General features: G+C 41.1%; 1 protein-coding gene across 2 annotated transcripts in view; it reads right to left on the bottom strand.

Moving 5' to 3' along the window:
- The window catches only part of ENTHD1 (ENTH domain containing 1), a 105671-nt gene that overhangs the window by 7902 nt on the left and 77527 nt on the right, over nucleotides 1-20242 (bottom strand). For both annotated transcript variants that reach the window (XM_026017431.2, XM_072743140.1), the window contains exon 6: nucleotides 4698-5093. In XM_026017431.2, the coding sequence (XP_025873216.1) occupies nucleotides 4698-5093 (396 nt within the window). The remainder of the gene's footprint in view (nucleotides 1-4697; nucleotides 5094-20242) is intronic.

Raw genomic sequence — 20242 nt, 5'->3', positions numbered from 1 at the left:
CAGGAAATCTTACAGAAGTGATGTTTGAGCTGATGACCCCTGAAGGATAAGTAGGAGAGAACTGGGGAAAGGGTGGATCAGAAGTGTTCCAGTCGAGGGAACAACAGTACAAAGGTGGTGAAAACAATTTACCTGACAAATGGAAAGAACACCAGACTGCTTGGAGAGGCAGAAGCTAGCCATCGCAGGGCACGGAAGCCTATTTGATCTTTAGGAACACTCCAGAAGTCTGGGGCTTCCATGGGGAAATATCAGGCTCACATCTCTGGCTGCTCTGTGGAGAATGAACTGGAGCTCCCTAGAAACCCTTCGGTTAGTACAATCACAACTGCACACTATTCCTCAGCCTGGAAGGCCCTTTCTGGAAGCACCGGAGTTTCCTCATTCCTGAGAATAATAAGCAAGGAACTCCTGGGTACTTTGGGGAAATAACCAGAGTGGGTCTGGAGGGTTAGCAGGGGGCTGCAGGCCTAGAACTGTAAAAGTGGAATCAAATATAGAGGCACTGGAGTAATAGCAAACTTTTCTGTGGTACTTGCTAGGTACCGGATTACTCAGATCTGCTTCATGTTTGTGAATTCATGGAGCCCCTCCATGTGTGTGGCAATGCCATCCCTGTGTCCACTCCACAGATGAATATACTGATGCCTGGAGGGCACGCCACCAGTGGCTAGGCTGAGATTATGAACCCAGGCAGTGTGACTCCAGAACCTGGGCTGCTAACAACTACACAATTCAGCCATTCTTTGTGCTCTGCTTCAATATATACTACATCTCCATGTCTTAAAACCCAAAATACAGTAGGAAAATTTTGCCATAAAACATCATATTGCATTTAAAAATCATCATAATAAAGTATACAGCATTTTATATTTACCCACATATTTATTTATAATTTCCAGTGCTCATTTTTTCCCCCCTACTGAATACACTGGGGTCTTCCCCTCCATGTATAGTTTAACAGTCAGTCAAGGATTCAGGTTGAGTTTATAAACAGAATGTGGGGTGGGGTTCACCCCTTCTGAGTTTCCCTCCCTGTTGATTTCTTGAATAACTGTCCAGCACCTCTGCCAGTGAGGCTCTCTTTGATACCCCAGGCCATGACTGAGTAGTACTCTCAGGGGCTTAATGTTGGCTACTGTATTTTTCAGCTCTGGAACTTTCATTTCATTCTTTCTTTATAGATGTTAGTATCTGATGAAATTCTCCATCTTTCCCTCTGTGCTCTTGCTAATATTTATCACAGCTATTTTAAAGTATCTTGTAATGTCAGTTATCTAGCTTATTTGAGGGTCTGTTTCCATTACCTGTTTTTCTACTGTATTTTAAATGCCAAAAATTTTGCATGAAAAGTGATAGGAGCTCTTAAGGAAGGATTTTGTTGTCTTCTAGAAGACAGATGGGCTATAAAGCAATGACTTTGCTCTAGCTGGAGCTGGATTTCAGCATCTATGAGGGCTGTTCTGGTTCTGCTCTGCCCTTAACCCAGGCTGTAGTTCTGATGTTTTGGGTGTGGCCTGTGGAGGAACCAGCTGAGAACATGGAGTACTAACCAGAGCCACACAACTTGTTCAGATCCTTCAGATCCTGAACTCCTGTCTCCTAGCACCCTGAGATTATCAGAATCTCTGTGTAGCATGCTGGCCCCTTCGAAGCTGCTTCCCATTTAGTTTCTCGGCATCACATCCAGAATGTGTGCATCTTTAGCAGGAGGCAGATGTTTCAGTAAGAAATTACACAAAGATTTTTGGGCTTTCTCCTCTGTGAGTTCCTCTCCTCTGGAATATTGGCCCCTGGAGTCCCTTCTCCCTGGGAAGCCCCAAATTCCAATCCTGTCTCCCAAGCTCAGTGAGACAGTGGAGAGTCCAGGCCTGTGATTTTTCCCTCAGTTTCTGTCATCCTGCTCTGCTAACAGGCAAAAGATCCATGCTGGGAAAACAGGTGAATGTGGAACCAACTGAAAGTAAACTAGTTTCCTACTTTATTCACATCACTTGACACCAAATGTGTGGGTTTCACACACAAGGATTTCTCTGATTCTCTGTGGACATCAACTGAGTGTCCTATAATTTAATTCAATGCTGACACTACTCAGAGTTAGTGCAGCTCCCAGAGATTAAGGGCTCAATCCCTTAATCTCAAGACTACCTACCACTTTAGAACCAATCAAAAGTCTAGGCCTCCCGTATTTCTGACCTGCCAGCTATAAATTGAGGGATCCCATGATCCCCTCTTTGGGTTTGATAAATCACTACAATGGCTCATGGAACTCAGGAATGTGCTTTACTTACCGTTACTGGTTTATTGTAAAGGATATAAGTCAGGAAGAGCCAAATGGAAAAGATGCACAGGGAAGGTATGGGGAAAGGGCCCAGAGCTTCCAAGCCTTCTCTGGGTATGCCACTCTCCCAGAAACTTCATGTGTTCACTAACCTGGAAGCTCTCTAAACCCCACTGCCTAGGGCTTTTTATGAAGGTTCCATTACAGACATTATTGATCAAATCATTGGTCAAGAGTGATTAACTCAACATCCCTATAGATCAAGGGGTGGGACTGAAGTTCTAAACCTCTAATGACCTGATTGGTTACTCTGGCAACCAGCTCCCAACCTCCAACGGTCACCCTAGAATAAACAGGCATGCAAGAAAGGGGCTTATGACAAATAACAAAAAGACACTTTTCTCACCCCTATCACTCAGGAAATTCCAAGGGTTTTAGGAGCTCTGGGCCAGGAATCAGGGATGAAGACCAAATATATATTTCTTATTATATTACAGTATCACAGTCCTTTTCCTAGGATCTTGACCTCATTATGTATTTTCTATCTTGGTTGTTTTACAGGACTTCAAACCAGCTTTTAATAGTTTTCCAGCTTTAACCAGTTTTGGTGGGACGGTTAGATAATACTATCTACTTCATTATAGAAGCAAAAATCTTCCTTGCTAACTGGCTTTCGAGACACTTCCAGCTGATGTTTATAAATTTATAACTAAGTGTGCTTGGTACACAGGCAGTAGCCAAAACCTATTTTCAATTATCCTTCTGTGGTATTTGTGAAAGAAATGAAGTCAGAGTAACAACTTCCCAGGCAACAGCTACACATATAAACCATCACAGTCACGGTGACCAGTACTGAGTGGTTTCCACATTGGTAGTCTCTGCAGGACAGTTTATTTGGTAACAAAACTAAGAATCAGTTTATTTTTAGGCTATTTGATACCCTGAAGTCCTGGGAAAGGCACCAAGGAGAATCTATCATTCACTGACCTAACTAACACAGAAGTAACTTTCTTTATAGCCTCAATGCGCTGGCTTCTATTGTTGTACATATATGATGGTACTTCTGACCTGAGTTTGAGGCAGTTTAAAATATTTATAATAAAACATTGTATTTGTATAAGTTAGTAAGCATTATTATACAAAAAACCAGTAACACTACATCCATCTGAAAAATTAATGAGCAGGTGCGCTGGGTGGCTGAGTCAGTTAAGTGTCTGCCTTTGGCTCAGGTCATGATCCCACAGTCCTGGGATGAAGTCCCACATTGGGCTCCCTGCTTAGTGGGGAGCTGCTTGCTTCCCATTCAATTCTCCCTCCCCCTCTGTACCCCCCATGATGGTGCTCTCTCTCTAACAGATAAAAAATCTTAAAAAAAAAAAAAAACAAACTGCATGAGCAAGTTATTCTTCTATTAATTAGGTTTAAAGAGGAAAGAATAATTATACAATGCAGGATTTGGTAACTGACAACCAACAGCCTGAATTCCCAATTGGCTTTATGCTTTACCATCCAGGCTCAAGAATACTGAAATCCTTTTAATGTTTTATGGGACAGAAAAAGGAAAAGGTTCTCCACTGCTTTTTTGCAATCAGTATACAGCCCTTTAAAAAAAAAAAAAAAGGCCCCATGTGCACACAAACACACAGATATATATTATTTGTATGTGCCAATAAACATAGTAACAAATTCTTTTTTATATCGTCTCTTAATAAGTAACCTAAATGCCTAACAGGAAGCTCTTATTTAATGTGAGTTCTTTCTAGTTTGTTCAGCATTAGAACTGCTTAGGGAAGCCTGGGTGGCTCAGTGGTTGAGCATCTGCCTTTGGCTCAGGGCACAATCCCGGAGTCTTGGGATGGAGTTCCGCATCAGGCTCCTCTCAGGCTCCCTGCTTCTCCCTCTCCCTGTGTCTCTGCTTCTCTCTGTGTGTCTCTCATGAATAAAGAAATTTAAAAAAATCTAAAAAAAAAAAAAAAAAGAACTGCTCAGAACTTGTGCTTCAACCAAGCACTTGGAACCCCCTATGATGAATTGCCTCTCAGGTCTTTAATAAAAGGGATGCTTTCCTAACTGAGAAGTGCCTCTCTCTGGTGTGCATATTTTAGTAACACTGGATGAAGAGTGAAAGAAGGGAACCAAAAACAGAGGCAGAAAGCATAGAAAAGTAGCAGAAGAATGCTTCAAAAGAGGGTGTGTGGGGATCCCTGGGTGGCTAAGCGGTTTAGTGCCTGCCTTTGGCCCAGGGCGTGATCCTGGAGTCCTGGGATCTAGTTCCACATCGGGCTCCCTGCAATGGAGCCTGCTTCTCCTTCTGCCTGTGTCTCAACTCTCTCTCTCCATGTGTCTCTCATGAATAAAATCTTAAAAAAAAAAAAAGAGTGTGTGTGTGTGTACATGCGCGCATGTGTAGACTTACCCCATGTGGTCACAGGCTTGAGGTTTTCCTCATCCATCTGAAAAATGCTGGATTGTGCTGGCTTCTGAAAGTCCTTATTACTTATAATCTCCTTCACTGGGTCAAATGTTTTAAATGAGGGAGAGACATAGAGTGTCTCTACAGAGGCCTGGTTATAGAAAGTAGAATCTGATTTTGACATCCTTAAATTAGGGCCGATAAACTCTTCTTTATCTGATGACCAAAATGATGGTAAAGTTGTCAGTGTTTCAAAACTTTTTGCAGCTGACTGTTTCTCTAGACGTATGTGCAAAGGGTTTTTGGTTACAGTATTCGTAATGGTACTGTCTGATTTCTTGTCCAAACTCACATTTGTCTGCAGAGATGGGCTCTTTTCTGAGGGGGTAGGCACAGCATCTATAAAATACCACATAAGAACTTTGATCAAAAAATACAACTTAAAATATTCTATTTTGAATCCATTGCAATTTTATTTAATTTTTTAAAGTAAACTCTGCACCACACATGGGGCTCGAACTCATGACCTTGAGATCAAGAGTGGCATGTTCTACTGACTAAGCCAGCCAGGCACCCCCAAATCAGTCGCAATTTCAATAATCAGACTTTTTAAATGCCATAGCAGGATTCTCTATTTAGTTGTCTCTACTTTCTTACTATGTTTCTCTTCTGCCTATATAAAGTATACCTCAGCTATTACTGATGCATTAGTCATTTGGTGGCTGCTTCTCTATCTCTCTCCTCACTGAAGCACAAGGCAAGGAAGGCTTCAAATAACTTGTCTTTAAATATTTCTCTCTTCACCCACTTATCTGTCTCTGGAACCATTATATTTTTAGTACCTTCAAACATTCATCTTTCAAAAGATAAACTAGAGAAAATATGCCACATCAAACTGGTCTATCCCTATAGAACCGGCTACAAAAAAAGTCTTTTACCCCTGTAATAAAATATATATATATCTTCTTGCCCCAGTGGCTATGCAAAGCCCATGAAAGAAAACCCTACTTTAGGTAGCAGTCTTGTTTTAATAAATCCTTTGGCTATGTGGGAGAAAAGAAGCAATCTTTCAGAGTGTTGTGATTACTGAAATATAAGTTGCATCAGGTCAGAATCTTTGTCTATTTCATTCATTTCTATCAACCACAGTACCTAGACTATAACAAAGTACCTGGAATGTAATGCACAAGTAATATTACAAATAGAAGGAGTTGAAAGGAACAGATATTTAAGGTGGGTCTGATACTGGAAGATCTTTTGAATCTATGAATTATGAACCTGATCTAAATTTCTAGATGTGAATTGTTATCAACAGTGCTGGGTTTTGGTCTCAAGTAGTTTTATCTGAAGTTGGGTATGGTAAGAAAGAGAATTATTTTAAAAGACAGAATTAATGGAATTAGAGGTATAATGAGACAAGAGTGGGCAAAAGGAAGATTATATCATTTGAAGCTCCCAGAAGAGAAGAGAATACAAGAATTATGTAATCCGCTATCAAGTGCTGATGTATCACAACACACATCATGACCTCACAATGCACATTTAGAATGTGTCTAGGCTCTGAGTTATTAAAGAAAACAAAGCCTCTGAGTTTTTAAAGAAAAACAAGTTTTCTTTGACTCTAAAAACCTTCCCTCCCATTTTCATCCATAGCTGGAGGCCAGCCTGGGCAAAAGGGCTGCTGGGATGCCACAGCATTGGATCTCACTGCCTCCATCAGGAATTCCATTTTTTTCCAACCCTCTCAGCTACAAGTTTTCTCATCTTTTCAGACTCAATTCAAATATCACATCTCCTGTCCTGATCCTTTCCTTTTCTTGCCTTATCCTGTTTTTTTTTTTTAAAGATTTAATTTATTTATTCATGAGAGACAGAGAGGCAGAGATATAGGTAGAGGGAAGGCAGGCTCCCTCTGGGGATCCTGAGGCAGGACTCGATCCCAGGACCCCAGGATCATGACTTGAGCCAAAGGCAGACACTCAGCCACTGAGCCACCAGGTGCCTGGGCCTATCCTATTCTTGTCTTTCTTACCACACCCTGCTTGGAGCCCTGTGAGTCATCATTACACTTGGTCTCATTTCTCACCAGTCTGGCCCCTACCTGCAAACAGGACCCTGAAGAGACCTTAGTAGGAGTCCTGTTTGTACCCAAGCACTTGACAGCGTGGCCCCTACAATGTGCTCAGGAAATGCTTGTTGAGGAAAAGGACAAATTGAAGCACAACGATGAAGGAAAAGTTATGCTTTTGGTTTTTTTTTTTTTTAAATCAAATACAATTTCATGGGGTGCCTGGGTGGCTCAGTCAGTTAAGTGTCTTTGGGTCAGGTCATGATTCCAGGATCCTGGGATCGAGCCCCACGTCCTGCTCCCTGCTCAGTGAGAAGTCGGCTTCCCCCTCTCCCTCTGCCCCCTGCTTGTGCTCTCTCTCTCTGTCAGATAAATAAATATTTAAAAACAGACAAACAACAAATATAGTTTACTGAATAATAATTAAAGGAAACACCAAATTAGTAGATGAAAATAACTTCTAAAATATTTCTAATTTGCATATGACCAAGCTATATCTAGCTGGTAAAAGGTTCTGCTAAAAATATTAATATATTCCTGGTAGAATGCTAGATTTGTGGTATTCCCAGGTACATGTGTACATCACCATATTTACATAAAAGCATTCCTTAAAAGTGAATTTTAGTCAAAGATTTTTCCATTGGTTTCTATTTTACATCTGAGAAAAATGGGGGGAAAACATTTTTCTATAGTAGCAGAATCATCTTAAAATTTAGCAATATATAAAGTAAGATAATTTGGAATGACAATGACTTTCTGATGGAAATACTCATAATAACAATCTAAACTTCAAAACTGGAATGTATAAACTCATCTGTATAGCCATCATTTTATTTTTTTATGTATTATTATTTTTAAAGTCATCTCTACACCCAACATGGGGCTTTAACTCATGACCCCGAGATCAAGAGTTGCATGCTCTACCAACTGAGCCAGCCAGGCACCCCTAACCATCACATTAATGTTTAATAGAAAAGCTTAAAATTACAAAAGAAAAAGTTATCTTAAAATTCAATGAGACAGAGGTACTTGGGTTGCTCAGTTGGTTAAGTGACTGGCTCTTGATTTTGGCTCAGGTTATGATCTCAGGGTTGTGAGATAGAGCCCCACATAGGACTGTGCATGGAGTCTGCTTGGGATTCTCTCTCTCCTTCTCTCCCTCCGCCCCAGCCTCTCTGCTGGTTCTTTCTCTTTCTCTCCCCCTCAAAACTCAAAAATAAAAAATAAAAGAAATTTCAATGAAACCAGGCTAAAATCTATCCACCCTCTTTCCCAGTCTGGGAGGAAGAGAATGCAGTCTTCTAGTTGCTTAAACTTTGTTTTATAAACTGGTAATCTTTTTATTTATTTTATTTTATTTTATTTATTTATGATAGGCACACAGTGAGGGAGAGAGAGAGGCAGAGACACAGGCAGAGGGAGAAGCAGGCTCCATGCACCGGGAGCCCAACGTGGGACTCGATCCTGGGTTCCAGGATCGCGCCCTGGGCCAAAGGCAGGCGCTAAACTGCTGCGCCACCCAGGGATCCCGTAAACTGGTAATCTTTTTAAGGAATAAAACACTATGATCTAAAAGAAGGAAGCATGACAATTCAAAAATAATAATTTTATCTTATTTTTTAAAGATTTTATTTATTTACTTGACAGAGAGAGAGAGAGCATGCACAAACAGGGGGAGCGGCAGAGGGAGAGGGAAAAGCAGACTCTCTACTGAGTAGGGAGCAAGATGCAGGACTTCAATCCCAAGACCCCAGGATCATGACCTTAGCCGAAGGCAGACACTCAACTGACTGAGCCACCCAGGTGCCCCCAAAATAATTATTTTAAATGCAGAGTAGATGACAGAGGAAAATGTTTACTTAACTAGAAGGTAGAAGAGACCTGAGGAGTCTAGGTAAAGTAAGCTGTACTTGGGGCCTTGGCCGCCCCCTTGCTCCACCCCTCTTCCTGTGCAACACGCCAACGAATCCTCTTCAGTCCAACCACTACTTTATTTACAGTTAATGTTCACAAATTCTTCAAAAAATCCTTCTTGTTTCAGTGACAAAGTCTAAATTCCTTGGGTTTTAAAAGCCCTCCATTGCTTCTTCTTCTTTTTCTTCTTTTTAAATTTGTTTTTCCTTTTCTTTTCTTTTTGGTTATAGTCACCCTGGAAAACTGCTATACCTGCTAAGGCCTTTAGCTAGTTAAGAAGTCTGACTCATGTAGGCATTTGGCCCTATATGATCTGGAGATATGTGTGGGGTATCAGTCATACCACAGAGTTTGGCTAGCTGCTAAATGCAAAGTGGAAGGTGGCCGAGTTGTATCTTATAAATGCTCTCAAAGGCAATCCTTCCAGTTTCTGGAGAGCGTGACCCTGATTCACAGCTGAACTCCTCATCAAAAGATCCACTGAAGACCCTTCAACTTGATTGCCATTTATTTACACATTCTCTAGAAACCTCTACTGCCTTCCAACTTCTAATAACTTCACTTTTTATTGTTTCTTTTTTTTAAATTGAGCTACAGTTGACATATAGCATTGTATTAGTTTTGGGCATACCACACAATGATTTGATATACATGTATGTTGTAAAATGATCATCACAGTGAGTGTCATTAACATCCACCACCGTTACACACAGTGTCATGTCTTGTGATGAGAACTTTAAAGATCTATTCTCTTAGCAACTTTCAAATATACAACACAGTATTATTAGTCACCAAGCTGTACATTATATCCCCAGGACTTATTTTATAACTGGAAGTTTGTACCTTATGATCACCCCCACCCATTTCTTCTTTTCCTATTATTATTATTATTATTATTATTATTATTATTATTATTATATTGCTTATTTTCTATGGCTACTCAACAGAAAACTAACCTCCAGTCAGGTCATCTCTTCCTCACTCATGTTCATTCAGGTCCCTTTAGCTTCATTCTCCGTGTTTTTTTATCTTTACTACCATCAATTTCTCACTCTGCACTCCAACACTGGAATGCTCTCCCCCTTCTCTATCTATTTCAACCCTACCAACTTCTCAAGGCCTATCTCAACTACTTCTCGAAACTATTTCCAATCATGTCTACCTAATCCATCCCTTTTCTTCATAATAAATATTAGTTTCAGGGATCCCTGGATGGCTCAGCGGTTTGGCGCCTGCCTTCGGCCCAGGGCGTGATCCTGGAGTCCCGGGATCAAGTCCCGCGTTGGGCTCCCTGCATGGAGCCTGTTTCTCCCTCTGCCTGTGTCTCTGCCTCTCTCTCTCTCTCTCTCTCTCCGTCTCTCATGAATAAATAAGTAAAATCTTAAAATAAATAAATATTAGTTTCTATAAATTCATTTTTTTGGTAGATTCATTTTTTTTCAGTGATTATATGCTGTATAGAGCCTATAACACATCATATTAAGTTCCTTAATTCTGACTTTAGGGTTTCCACCATGCTTTTGCATATAGGAGGTATGAAATATTTGTTAAATTTAATAATGTATAAATTATCTAATATAAATATTGTTGATTTTGTGTATAATAATGTACACTCTATGTGAAGGCTAAAAATAAGAATGATCAATCAAGAAACACTTGCTGAGCACCTTCTGTTTGCATTGGGTTATATTAGATTCTAGAGCCATATACAAGTGGAAGTCATAGTTCCTACTGTCAATAAACATAAGGTCAAGTGTGGATTTTATATAGATAGAATATATATACATACTTGCATATATATGTGTGTACATATATATATACATACAAAAGTATATATATGATAAACATAGAAATAACTAATAATAATACAAGTTACCAGTTCAATTTCACAATGTCTGAGAGATTCACCTTCTCAATAAGTGAGTGAAAACAAAGAATATATTTGTATAACACAGTAAATTGAACAGGTTTCAGACTGGGTTCCCCCAGAAGCAGACTCTGAGGAACAGACTTGGATGCAGGTAGTTGATCTGGCCAGTGATCCCAAGAGCACGCGTGAAGGAGTGGGAAGGTAAAACTAAAAGGGATAAAGTCAACAGAGTGCACTAGCGGTCAGATGACCGCTGTGAGCAAATGAGATTTGATCCTGCTGGGGGCTATAGGGCTGTCCTTTCAGGAACAGGGAGGAGTCTCTTACCTTCACTGGTTGAGTGGTGCCCCCGTGAGTAATGAATCTGTCGCATTTCTAGGCTGTCCTATGCTTACGCTGAATGAGTCTATGGGCTCCAGAAGAGACACTGGTAGAGGATGAGGGAGACACAGGCACTCTCGGTGTATATGGAAACGGGTCCCTGGGACAGCAGTTGTCCTCAGAGGCAGGCTCAGAGAATATGGGCTGGGGCATTCACGGCATTGCTACAAGATATACTCATTTTCAGCTTTCCTTTCCCAAAACCTACTGAAGTGACAGAAGTGGAACAGAGATATGAACCTAGAAGGGCAAACAGAATAGGAGAGAAGAGAGGACAACAGAAGATGAGAGACATCAACAAATTGTTAGAAAAGGAACAGCTGATGGAGTGAGGAAGCAAACCCCCAGATACCGACAGCATGGAAGCCGACGTGAAAAAAATCAATTCCCACCTCAGAACTCTAGAAAGTTTCAGGAAGGGGAGGGTGAGGCACCTTTGTGCCTCATTATTTTAGGGAGAGCATCTTATTTGTACAATGAGAGATGTTTTTGTTGGCTGGTTGTTCATACATACGCAGAAGGGTGTGGATGAATGATGCTGAGTAGCCAGCGGATGGGCTACTGTCTCCTAGCTTTGTGATCCTGGGGCTGGGACATCACAAACCACGCCTCTGCTTTGCTGCCTCATTTTGTAGCACAGTTTTTCCTAAAATTGTATGATCCTACTACACTTAAATTCTTTCAGTTCTTCCAATTTAGCATGTTTCCTCTTTGTGCCAAGCTTTCACCCATGCTGTTGTTTATGCCTGAAATGCTCTTCCTCCTCTTTATATCTGATTTCCAACTTCCAAGGTGATGTCCGAGAGGCAGACATACATTTGCATGTCTGTGTTTTTGCTCATGCTGCTCCCTCAGCCTAGCATATCCTTCATCCCTACTCTTCTCTTCTACCAAAAATTGTTTCATTTGTTTAAACTCAATTGAAATGCTACCACCTCTTCTGTGAGATCTTTATCCTCCAAGTTAAAACGAATCCCTCCTTTGTTTTTGCATAATACAACGTGAATATTCATATTTTTCACTTATTTCCTATTTCAAATATTAGTCCTTCATTTGACAAATATTTATCAAGTACAAGGATGTAACAGGCACTATTCTGAGCTCTGTAACAGTGGTAAACAAATTTGTTTTTTCTGACTCATAGTTTCTTGTTTACAGAGGTGTCACCTCCAGCAGATTGCTAACTCCTTCAGGGTGCACATCTTTATCCAACTTGCTCAACCCTTAAGAGACTAGCAGAGTATGTGCAGTCATTTGATAAATGTTTGTTCAACGAGTCATTATGTGGATGGTCTCGTCATTAAAATAAATTCAATTGTTGAGGAAAAAGTCTTGGGGGACACCTAATTCAGTCCCTTTGCAATACACACGAGAACCTGGGACTTCCAGGAGCAGGCAGGATAGAACCTCAGATCCTTGAATTCTAGCTCAAAGCTCATTTTGCTAGGGGACTAGAAGATACAGAAAGTGTAGTAGAACTAGCTATGCCGCCTACTTCTTCACTGACAATTCTTCTGAAGGTTCACAACTGTCAAGTGATTGAAGTTTACCTTGAGGTCACTCCTTTTGCCCCTGGTGCCACTTTCAGAGCATAGGCCCAGGTGGAGGAGGACTGACTTAGGTACACAATGGACCCATGTATCTGTGCCCACGTGTCTCCTCCCAGGAAGCGCTTTGGGGTAGATGTTTTCTTGGATCCATATAAAGAATGCGCAGCATTTATGGAAAATTTTCTGAAGCCCGTGGAAACTCCTGGGGATTTGCCAGAGAAGAGCAATAAATATTGTTTCTATATGGTTGAACACAAAGCACATAAATATATATACTCTGTAAACACTAAAGCAATTGTTTCGTGAGGGCTTCCAAACTTTCTCCAGGAGAGAATTTCTCTGAAATCCACTAAAAAGCAGAGAAAACTACAGAGTGAATTAATTTGGTTGGCTTGCTTTATCTGGTTTCTCATTTTCTTTCAATTTAAACCTGAATGTCAAAGAGCTTTGTTCTCAAGTATCTCTCTGGCAGACTCCTGGATGAGAAGCTCGGTATTAAATTATGAGTCTGTCCCCAGTTTTCTTTATTGTACAGTGCTTTACACCTGCCAATATACTTGATTAATGCAAAATACGACCTTGAAACATCGGTCATTGTAAAGCTGGCTTGATTACTCTTGATAGTTATCTTTAGGAAGAAGCTTATTCCCTGTGTAAGACATCAGATTGCAAATTTAAATACAGACTATCACCAAAATGCCTGAAGTAAGGGAAAAAAACAACACCACCACCTCTCCATGCTTTAAGCCTACGGACAAAAGAGAAGAGCTATGTTGTTGAAGGGACTGAAAATGTTTTTGCTCCTTTGGAGACGATGATGAAATCATTTTTGAAAGGGAACATTGGATTTAATTCTAAAAGTCTTTGCCTACAGATAGGAACATTCTATACTGGTAACTCTTTTTCATTTTTCAATAATTCCACTGCCTTATTTCAGGTACTATAATCATTGCATATTTTTTTTATATTCCATTATATGGTGAATCTAATAATGGGTGTTAATTCCAGCAGAGCCACTGCCATGATCAATTCTCCTGTTAGTCTGATACATTGTATCCAATTACAGCTACAAAGCAGAGAGCTGGCAAGCCTGACAAAAGATGGATGCCAAAATATGTCTTTCTGTAGTTTAAAAACGTGTAACTGAAGGAGCTTCTACTTTTGCAATTATGTTAATCAAAGGAAATCGGATCTGATGATAATAAGTCCATTTTGCTAAGAGGCCACAGTTAGAAATTATTAATATAGAGGCGATTTGAATTGCTCATTAATATATTGGTTTCAAGTAGACAGACAAGCCACTAATTTAAAATGGATATGAACGTGAAACTTGAATAACATGTTTGATGTGAAAGTCTTAGTATGTTTTTCTTGCAGGATATGCATGAAACCCCAAATAATCATAAATTAGAACAGCTAGACTCTCCCTCTGGTCTGTGTTAAGTGTGTGTGCGTACATAGTTGTATGTTTTGAAATTTTCACTTCATCATATTCATTATACTTAACTACAGAACATATTGTATCCAAGTTTTAAAAAGAGAAAATACTTTGGAAAATGTGGCTATGAAATATGGCAAGTATATTTACTGTTTTCAATATAAATTTGAGATAATGGTTTTACTTTTCATAAGAAAATAGAGATATGGACACATTTAAAGGGGCTTTTCTTTTAAAACCTCAGGTAGGACAGTTGAAGGCTTTCAGGCCCTGAAAATGGGTCAGAGTGAATGGATTATAAAATAGGTACAGCATGCTCATTATTAAATTTTATATCATAGTTATGGTTCCACCAACAATAAAAATCATAATTTCCCTTAATAGATTATCGTCATAAAAATTGAAACTGAACATGTCTTTGGGAAACTAGTGATCACTAGCTATTGCAACGTTTCCTGTTGTTGAGGCTAGGGTTTATTTACTTATTTATTTGAAAGATTTTATTTATTTTATTCTTGAGGGACACACAGAGAGAGAGGCAGAGAGGCAGAGAGTCAGAGACACAGGCAGAGGGAGAAGCAGCTCCCCGTGGGGATCCCAATGCAGGACTCCATCCCAGGACTCTGGGATCACGCCCTGAGCCAAAGGAAGCCGCTCAACCAGTGAGCCACCCAGGCGTCCAAGGCTAGGGTTTATTTATTTATTTATTTATTTATTTATTTATTTATTTATTTTTTAAGATTTTATTTATTTATTCATGATAGTCACACACACAGAGAGAGAGGCAGAGACACAGGCAGAGGGAGAAGCAGGCTCCATGCAGGGAGCCCGACATGGGATTCGATCCCGGGTCTCCAGGATCGCGCCCTGGGCCAAAGGCAGGCGCCAAACCGCTGCGCCACCCAGGGATCCCCAAGGCTAGGGTTTAAATGGAAACTGATCTCTGGGACATGAAGGTCTCCTGCTTTACAGAGCATACTCCTGGCTGAAGGAAATGAGCAAGTGCTTGAAGGTACAAGTGTTTGTGATCATCAGACCAGACCTTAGAATGCCATTAAAACCCTACAAGGCATCCTAGGAGAATAAAGACTTTAGATAAATTGGCCAGAGTTTCAATTCTGACATGAATTAAATATATGAAATGCTTGAAGTTGCACCTGGCACACAGTAAACACAAAATAGGTCCTGGGTGTTGTTATTATGGAGCAGTCTGAAGAAGTGAAACTCCAGAGGAGTTCCTGCCATGGCCTTGACTGGAAACAGTGGGCATCTGAAGGCACCAGGTATTCTCCTCTCCCCCTGGAAATTCCTGTATATATAGACCACAGGCATAATGTGCATCCTTTTTGCCCACTGTTTTCAGAAGGTGATGTTTGAGACCTGGAGAACTGATGTTCTATGGAAAGATGATGAGGAGATGAAGACCTATAATTCTCAAATATTTTCCTCATTAGATGTAGAGACCAATAATAAACTTTAACTTCAATATGGCATAAAAATCATGTCTAAGTCTGCAACAAAGCTAAGAATATCATTTAAATTGTGAATTCAGATGAAGAGTTAATTTCTCATGAAGTATGAATGCTCTATTTTACACAATAAGCTAAGAAGAAAATTCACTATTAAAATTTCATATGTTATATAATATACGTCCCTTTGGAAAATACCTTCCTGAATACCTAAGAGGAGTCATATCATTTTTCTTTCCCCAGGCAGTTAGTGTATGGTCCTTGTTCTTAGAGCTCTTTGCTTATATTTTTATAATATGATTTACAGTACCATACTGTAATTTACCTACTAATGTTTCCTCTTTTTTTAAAGATTTTATTTATTCATTCATGTGAGAGAGAGGCAGAGACACAGGCAGAGGGAGAAGCAGGCTCCATGCAGGGAGCCCAATGTGGGACTTGATTCTGGGTCTCCAGGATCACACCCTGGGCTGAAGGCGGCACTAAACCACTGAGCCACTGGGCTGCCCTCATTTCCTCTTTTTATTCCAGCACCTTCCACATATTTTCATTCATTCATCTATGCAACAAATAGATGAATGAATTTGAGGATGGACCATATACTTTGCACTGTGCCTGAAAGTACAAAAGCCACTGGAATTATACTGGCAAAGTTTTTCGACATTGTAATTCATTTCAATTACAAAACACAGAAGATAAAATAACCATAGATATACTTCATATGTTTAAAGACATACAAGCTTGAAAATATGAGCACAGAATAAGAGATTATAACACCAAAAACCAAGTAGAAGATTCAAGTAGAACTTCTAAAAATGAAAAACAAAATAACCAAAATTAAAAAAAAAAATAACTGGTGATTAAAACAGCAGTAACTCTAGTTGAAAAGAAAATTGGGGAACTGAAAGGTAGTACAAAGAAATTATTAAAAAATACAGCACAGAGATCAAAGTGAAAGAAAATCTGGGCGTGAGTTGAGGCAATATGGCAGATGGAGGGTTCTCACACTAACGCCATGTCTAGTCAGAACACAACCTTCTTTTTGGTCTCTAGTGACTCACCCGACCACACATCAGCCATTCTTAATCACTAGAAAGAGTCCCCCTCATGCTAGCACACCTCTGGGCTTCTGCGCTAGCTGCTCTCCCTCCAGGGCCTGCTTTTACTTGTCTTTCCCTTCTCTCATCTGGAGGATGAATTTGACCTACTTATGGGACAAAGCTCCCTCCTCTGAGCTCAGCTCTATTCATGTCAGAGCAGAGGAAGGGGAGTAAGAGACAAATGTCTATCTCTTCCTCATCTGGCCATTGTTACAGTCATATATCTTTTGGTTGCTGCTACTGCTTTGGCTAACATGGCCATCCACAGCCTCTCAACAGCAGGCACCCAATCACTGGCTCTCTTGTGGAGTGGAAAGGAGAGTTCTTCAGAGCACCCTGGGGACCCCCCCCCCCCCAACCGCACCACTCCCTAATGTAGGACACATCCAGGTCTGCTTCAGCTTACTCCAACCACCTCCCTGTTGCATCCCCCCCCCGCCCTCCCCCCAGTGACTTCCAGTGTTTGCATCTAGCCTCTCAGGCCTGGCACATACTTGACTCCTCTCTTCTTCTCCTCTCCCAGGGTTAGGAGTGAGTTGGACAGTTAGGTAGTCATGGCCAGGGTCTCCAACAAGAAAATATGGAGTCAGAACAGCTAATATAAAATGGCATTAACATCTTGTTCTAGAGCTTAGACAGGACCAGACTGACATTCTGCTTTGCAGCCCTTGCAAAAATGACTTCTGCAAAATGTCCTAAAATAAGACAATTAACCACAAAGCATTTGTCATGGACAAAGGGGAAGTTAGGACATAAGCCCCCAGATGTCAGAAAAAAAAAAAAAAGACCATCAGTGCATAGACATTAACCTAATAGGTAAACAGATATGTAACCCTGTTGAGCACAGGGTGTCAGCACACCCTGGTTGCTTAAGAGAGTTCCACAAAAGCGCTCATAAAAAAACCAGAACTTAGAAATTCCAGGGGCAACCTTCTTGGGCCTCCCCCCCTCTCCTGCAGCTTTATACTTTTGCTCAGTAAACTTGGCCCTGCCGCCCATCACTCTTCGTCTGATCTAGCTCTTCATTCTTCAAAGCATTGTGACCAAGGGCTGAGGGCACTAAGGGGACACAAATCCTGTAGCACCAGGTGACTGCTGGCTACAGGGGAGAATTCACAGCTGGAAGTTCAGGCCTCCAAGCCCCATGGGTCCTCAGGAGTGTTCATGAATCCTTTTGCTTGTCCTTTGCCTTCTCATTTCTCTTAAAGATAATTCCAAACCTTCACGGTCTCCTCAAGCACCCTTGTCAACCAGACCTTTCTTCTCTCATTTTTAGTAAATAACCTTCTCTCCTCTTCCTCAAGGAAAGAGAGGCTTTTCAACAGATTTGTTTTAGCTTTTCATCCTCCTGACAGCCAACTGAACTATGACCTACGACTACTCTTCGCTCTCTTCCCTTCGTTTTGAGGGTCAGAAACCCTGCCTATGCCTGTCCAGGCCTGTCCTGCCATCTGTGTCACCGAAACACTCCCAGTTGCCTTTCCTCTCATCTTCAACTCCTTTTTTTTTTTTTTGGTTAGCTTTCTCCTCTCAATCACAGAGGAGAGGTCTTTTTTTTATTTTAAATACTTCCATGGGCCTCTGTGTCAGTGTTTCTTTCTCCTGCTCCCCTCCTCACCCAAACACAATGGAAAGCAAATGTTTCCCCTTGAATTCATTTCCTTCTTTCCTGATCACCTTCTCAGAACACCACAGTGTGGCTTCCATTCCCACTTCTTAACTGATGCTTTCCTGAGGACCACTGACCTTTTCAGTGAACACAGGACAATCTCTGCGTTATTTCAGATTGACTCGTCTCTCCTCCCTCTGCACCCCTTCATCTCATACGTTCTCTCCCTCAGAAGATATTTATTAGGCAGTATGGCACACACTATTCCAAGAACTAAAAACGCAACAGTGAACAAAATCACGAAGTCTTTGCCCTGGAGCACAAGCTACAATGCATTACAGGGGGGAGGAAGTTGTTAATCACCAAATATTTGTGCACAGTACGTCAGACGATGCATTCTGTGGAGGATGATGGAGTGGTCGGAGGCATGGGGAGCTCAGGGGATGAGCAGGCCTGCAGGGAGGGTCGGGAGGGTGGGTGGTCTCGCTGTGAAGGTGGAGCTTGAGCAGAAAGCTGAAGAAGATGGGAGAGAAAGACATATGGAGTAGAGGAGGGCAGCGCTGTAGTTGGAGGGAACAGTCACTGCAGGACCCAGGGCCAGGAGGGTGCTGGGCTGTCCTGTCCCCGGGAACAGGAACAGCCAGGGGTCTAAGATGGACACGGAGTGAGTGCGGGGGAGAAGCCACAGGAGAGGAAGTCAGGGAGGAAGCTGGGAGCCAGATCAGAGATATTCTTGTGTGAGATGACAAGTCCCTGGAGGGTTTTTAAGCAAAGGAATGATATGGTATGACTTCCTCTCTCTCTCTCTCTTTTAAAGATTTTATTTATTTATTTGAGAGACAGAGAGGATAAGCAGGGGGAGTGGCAGAGGGAAAGGGAGAAGCAGACTCCCTGCAGAGCGGCAGCCCAATGTGGGGCTCGATCCAAGGACCCTGGTGGGATCATGACCTGAGCCGAAGGCAGACACTTAACCAACTGGGCCACCCAGGCACCCCGATATGACTTTTTAATAAAATCATGTTGGCTTTTATGTGAAGAAAGGCTAAGGGGGAATCGGGGAGAGCTGAGGTCCTAAGCAAGGACCTGTATGAGCAATACCAGTAGACAGGACCAGGATCAGCAGTGGAGATGACTGGTTTTTGTATATATTCTGAAGGTAGAGCTGCTAGGAGAGCAAGCTGGGGTGGCTTCAAGGTCTGCAGGGATGATGCATCCTCACAGACCTCCAGACTCTTCCTGCTGAGTTCTGCTCTTACGCAGCCCTACTGAACAAGACCCAAGATGACCACCATGGCTTTCTTCCCAGATAGTTCACATCAGCATAGCCCTTGCTGTTCAGAGATTTTAGAACCTGTAACTCTAACTTACCCTCCCTCAGTTGCATGATATTGTTACCTAGAAGTTTAGTTCTTTTTCTAACACCACAAATTAGATGTTATAATTAATTTTAAAAGACAACATTTGTTTATTTTTTTTTCAACATTTGTTTAGATTGATGTACATATTTACCAATTTCTTTTGGGGGCGGAGGAGCAGAGGGAGAGGGGGAGAGAAAGAGAGAGAATCCCAAGCAGGCTCCATGCCTAATGCCAAGCTGGACGCAGGACTTGATCCCATGACCCTGAGATCATGACCTGAGCTGAAATTAAGAGTCAGATGCTCAATGGACCAAGGCACCCAGGCGCTCCTGCCAATTTTTGTTCACCATTCCTTCTTGCACTTCAGACCTTCCTTCTGGAATATTCCCTTTTTCCTGAAATAAATGTTATGAGTTCCTTTACTGAGAATCTGTGATGATAAACCCAGTTTTTGTTTATCTGAACCATCTTTTCTTGGAAAATGTCTTCATTTCACTCTTGTTCTTAAATGACTACCCACTTTGGGTTGGCAGATATTTTCCCTGAGAAAGCAGATGATATTTCCAGTCTTCTGGCTTCTAATGTTGCTGATGAGAAGTCTGCCCTGTTATTCTTTCATGGATAATCCGCTTTTCTGTTTCTGGTGTTCTAGATGTTCATTATAACATGTGAGTTGGCAAATTTTTGTAGTTATTTATCATATCTGGTATATATTATGCTCCCTGATTTTTTTGAATGCATGCTTTTCATCAGTTCTGGAAAAATGATCTCCTATTATGTCATCAAATATT

The sequence above is a fragment of the Vulpes vulpes genome, chromosome 16 (assembly GCF_048418805.1).
Source record: "Vulpes vulpes isolate BD-2025 chromosome 16, VulVul3, whole genome shotgun sequence".
In the NCBI taxonomy this organism is placed as follows: domain Eukaryota; kingdom Metazoa; phylum Chordata; class Mammalia; order Carnivora; family Canidae; genus Vulpes; species Vulpes vulpes.
The sequence above is the reverse complement of the archived record's forward strand: the minus strand, read 5'-3'. Positions and strand labels throughout refer to the sequence as shown.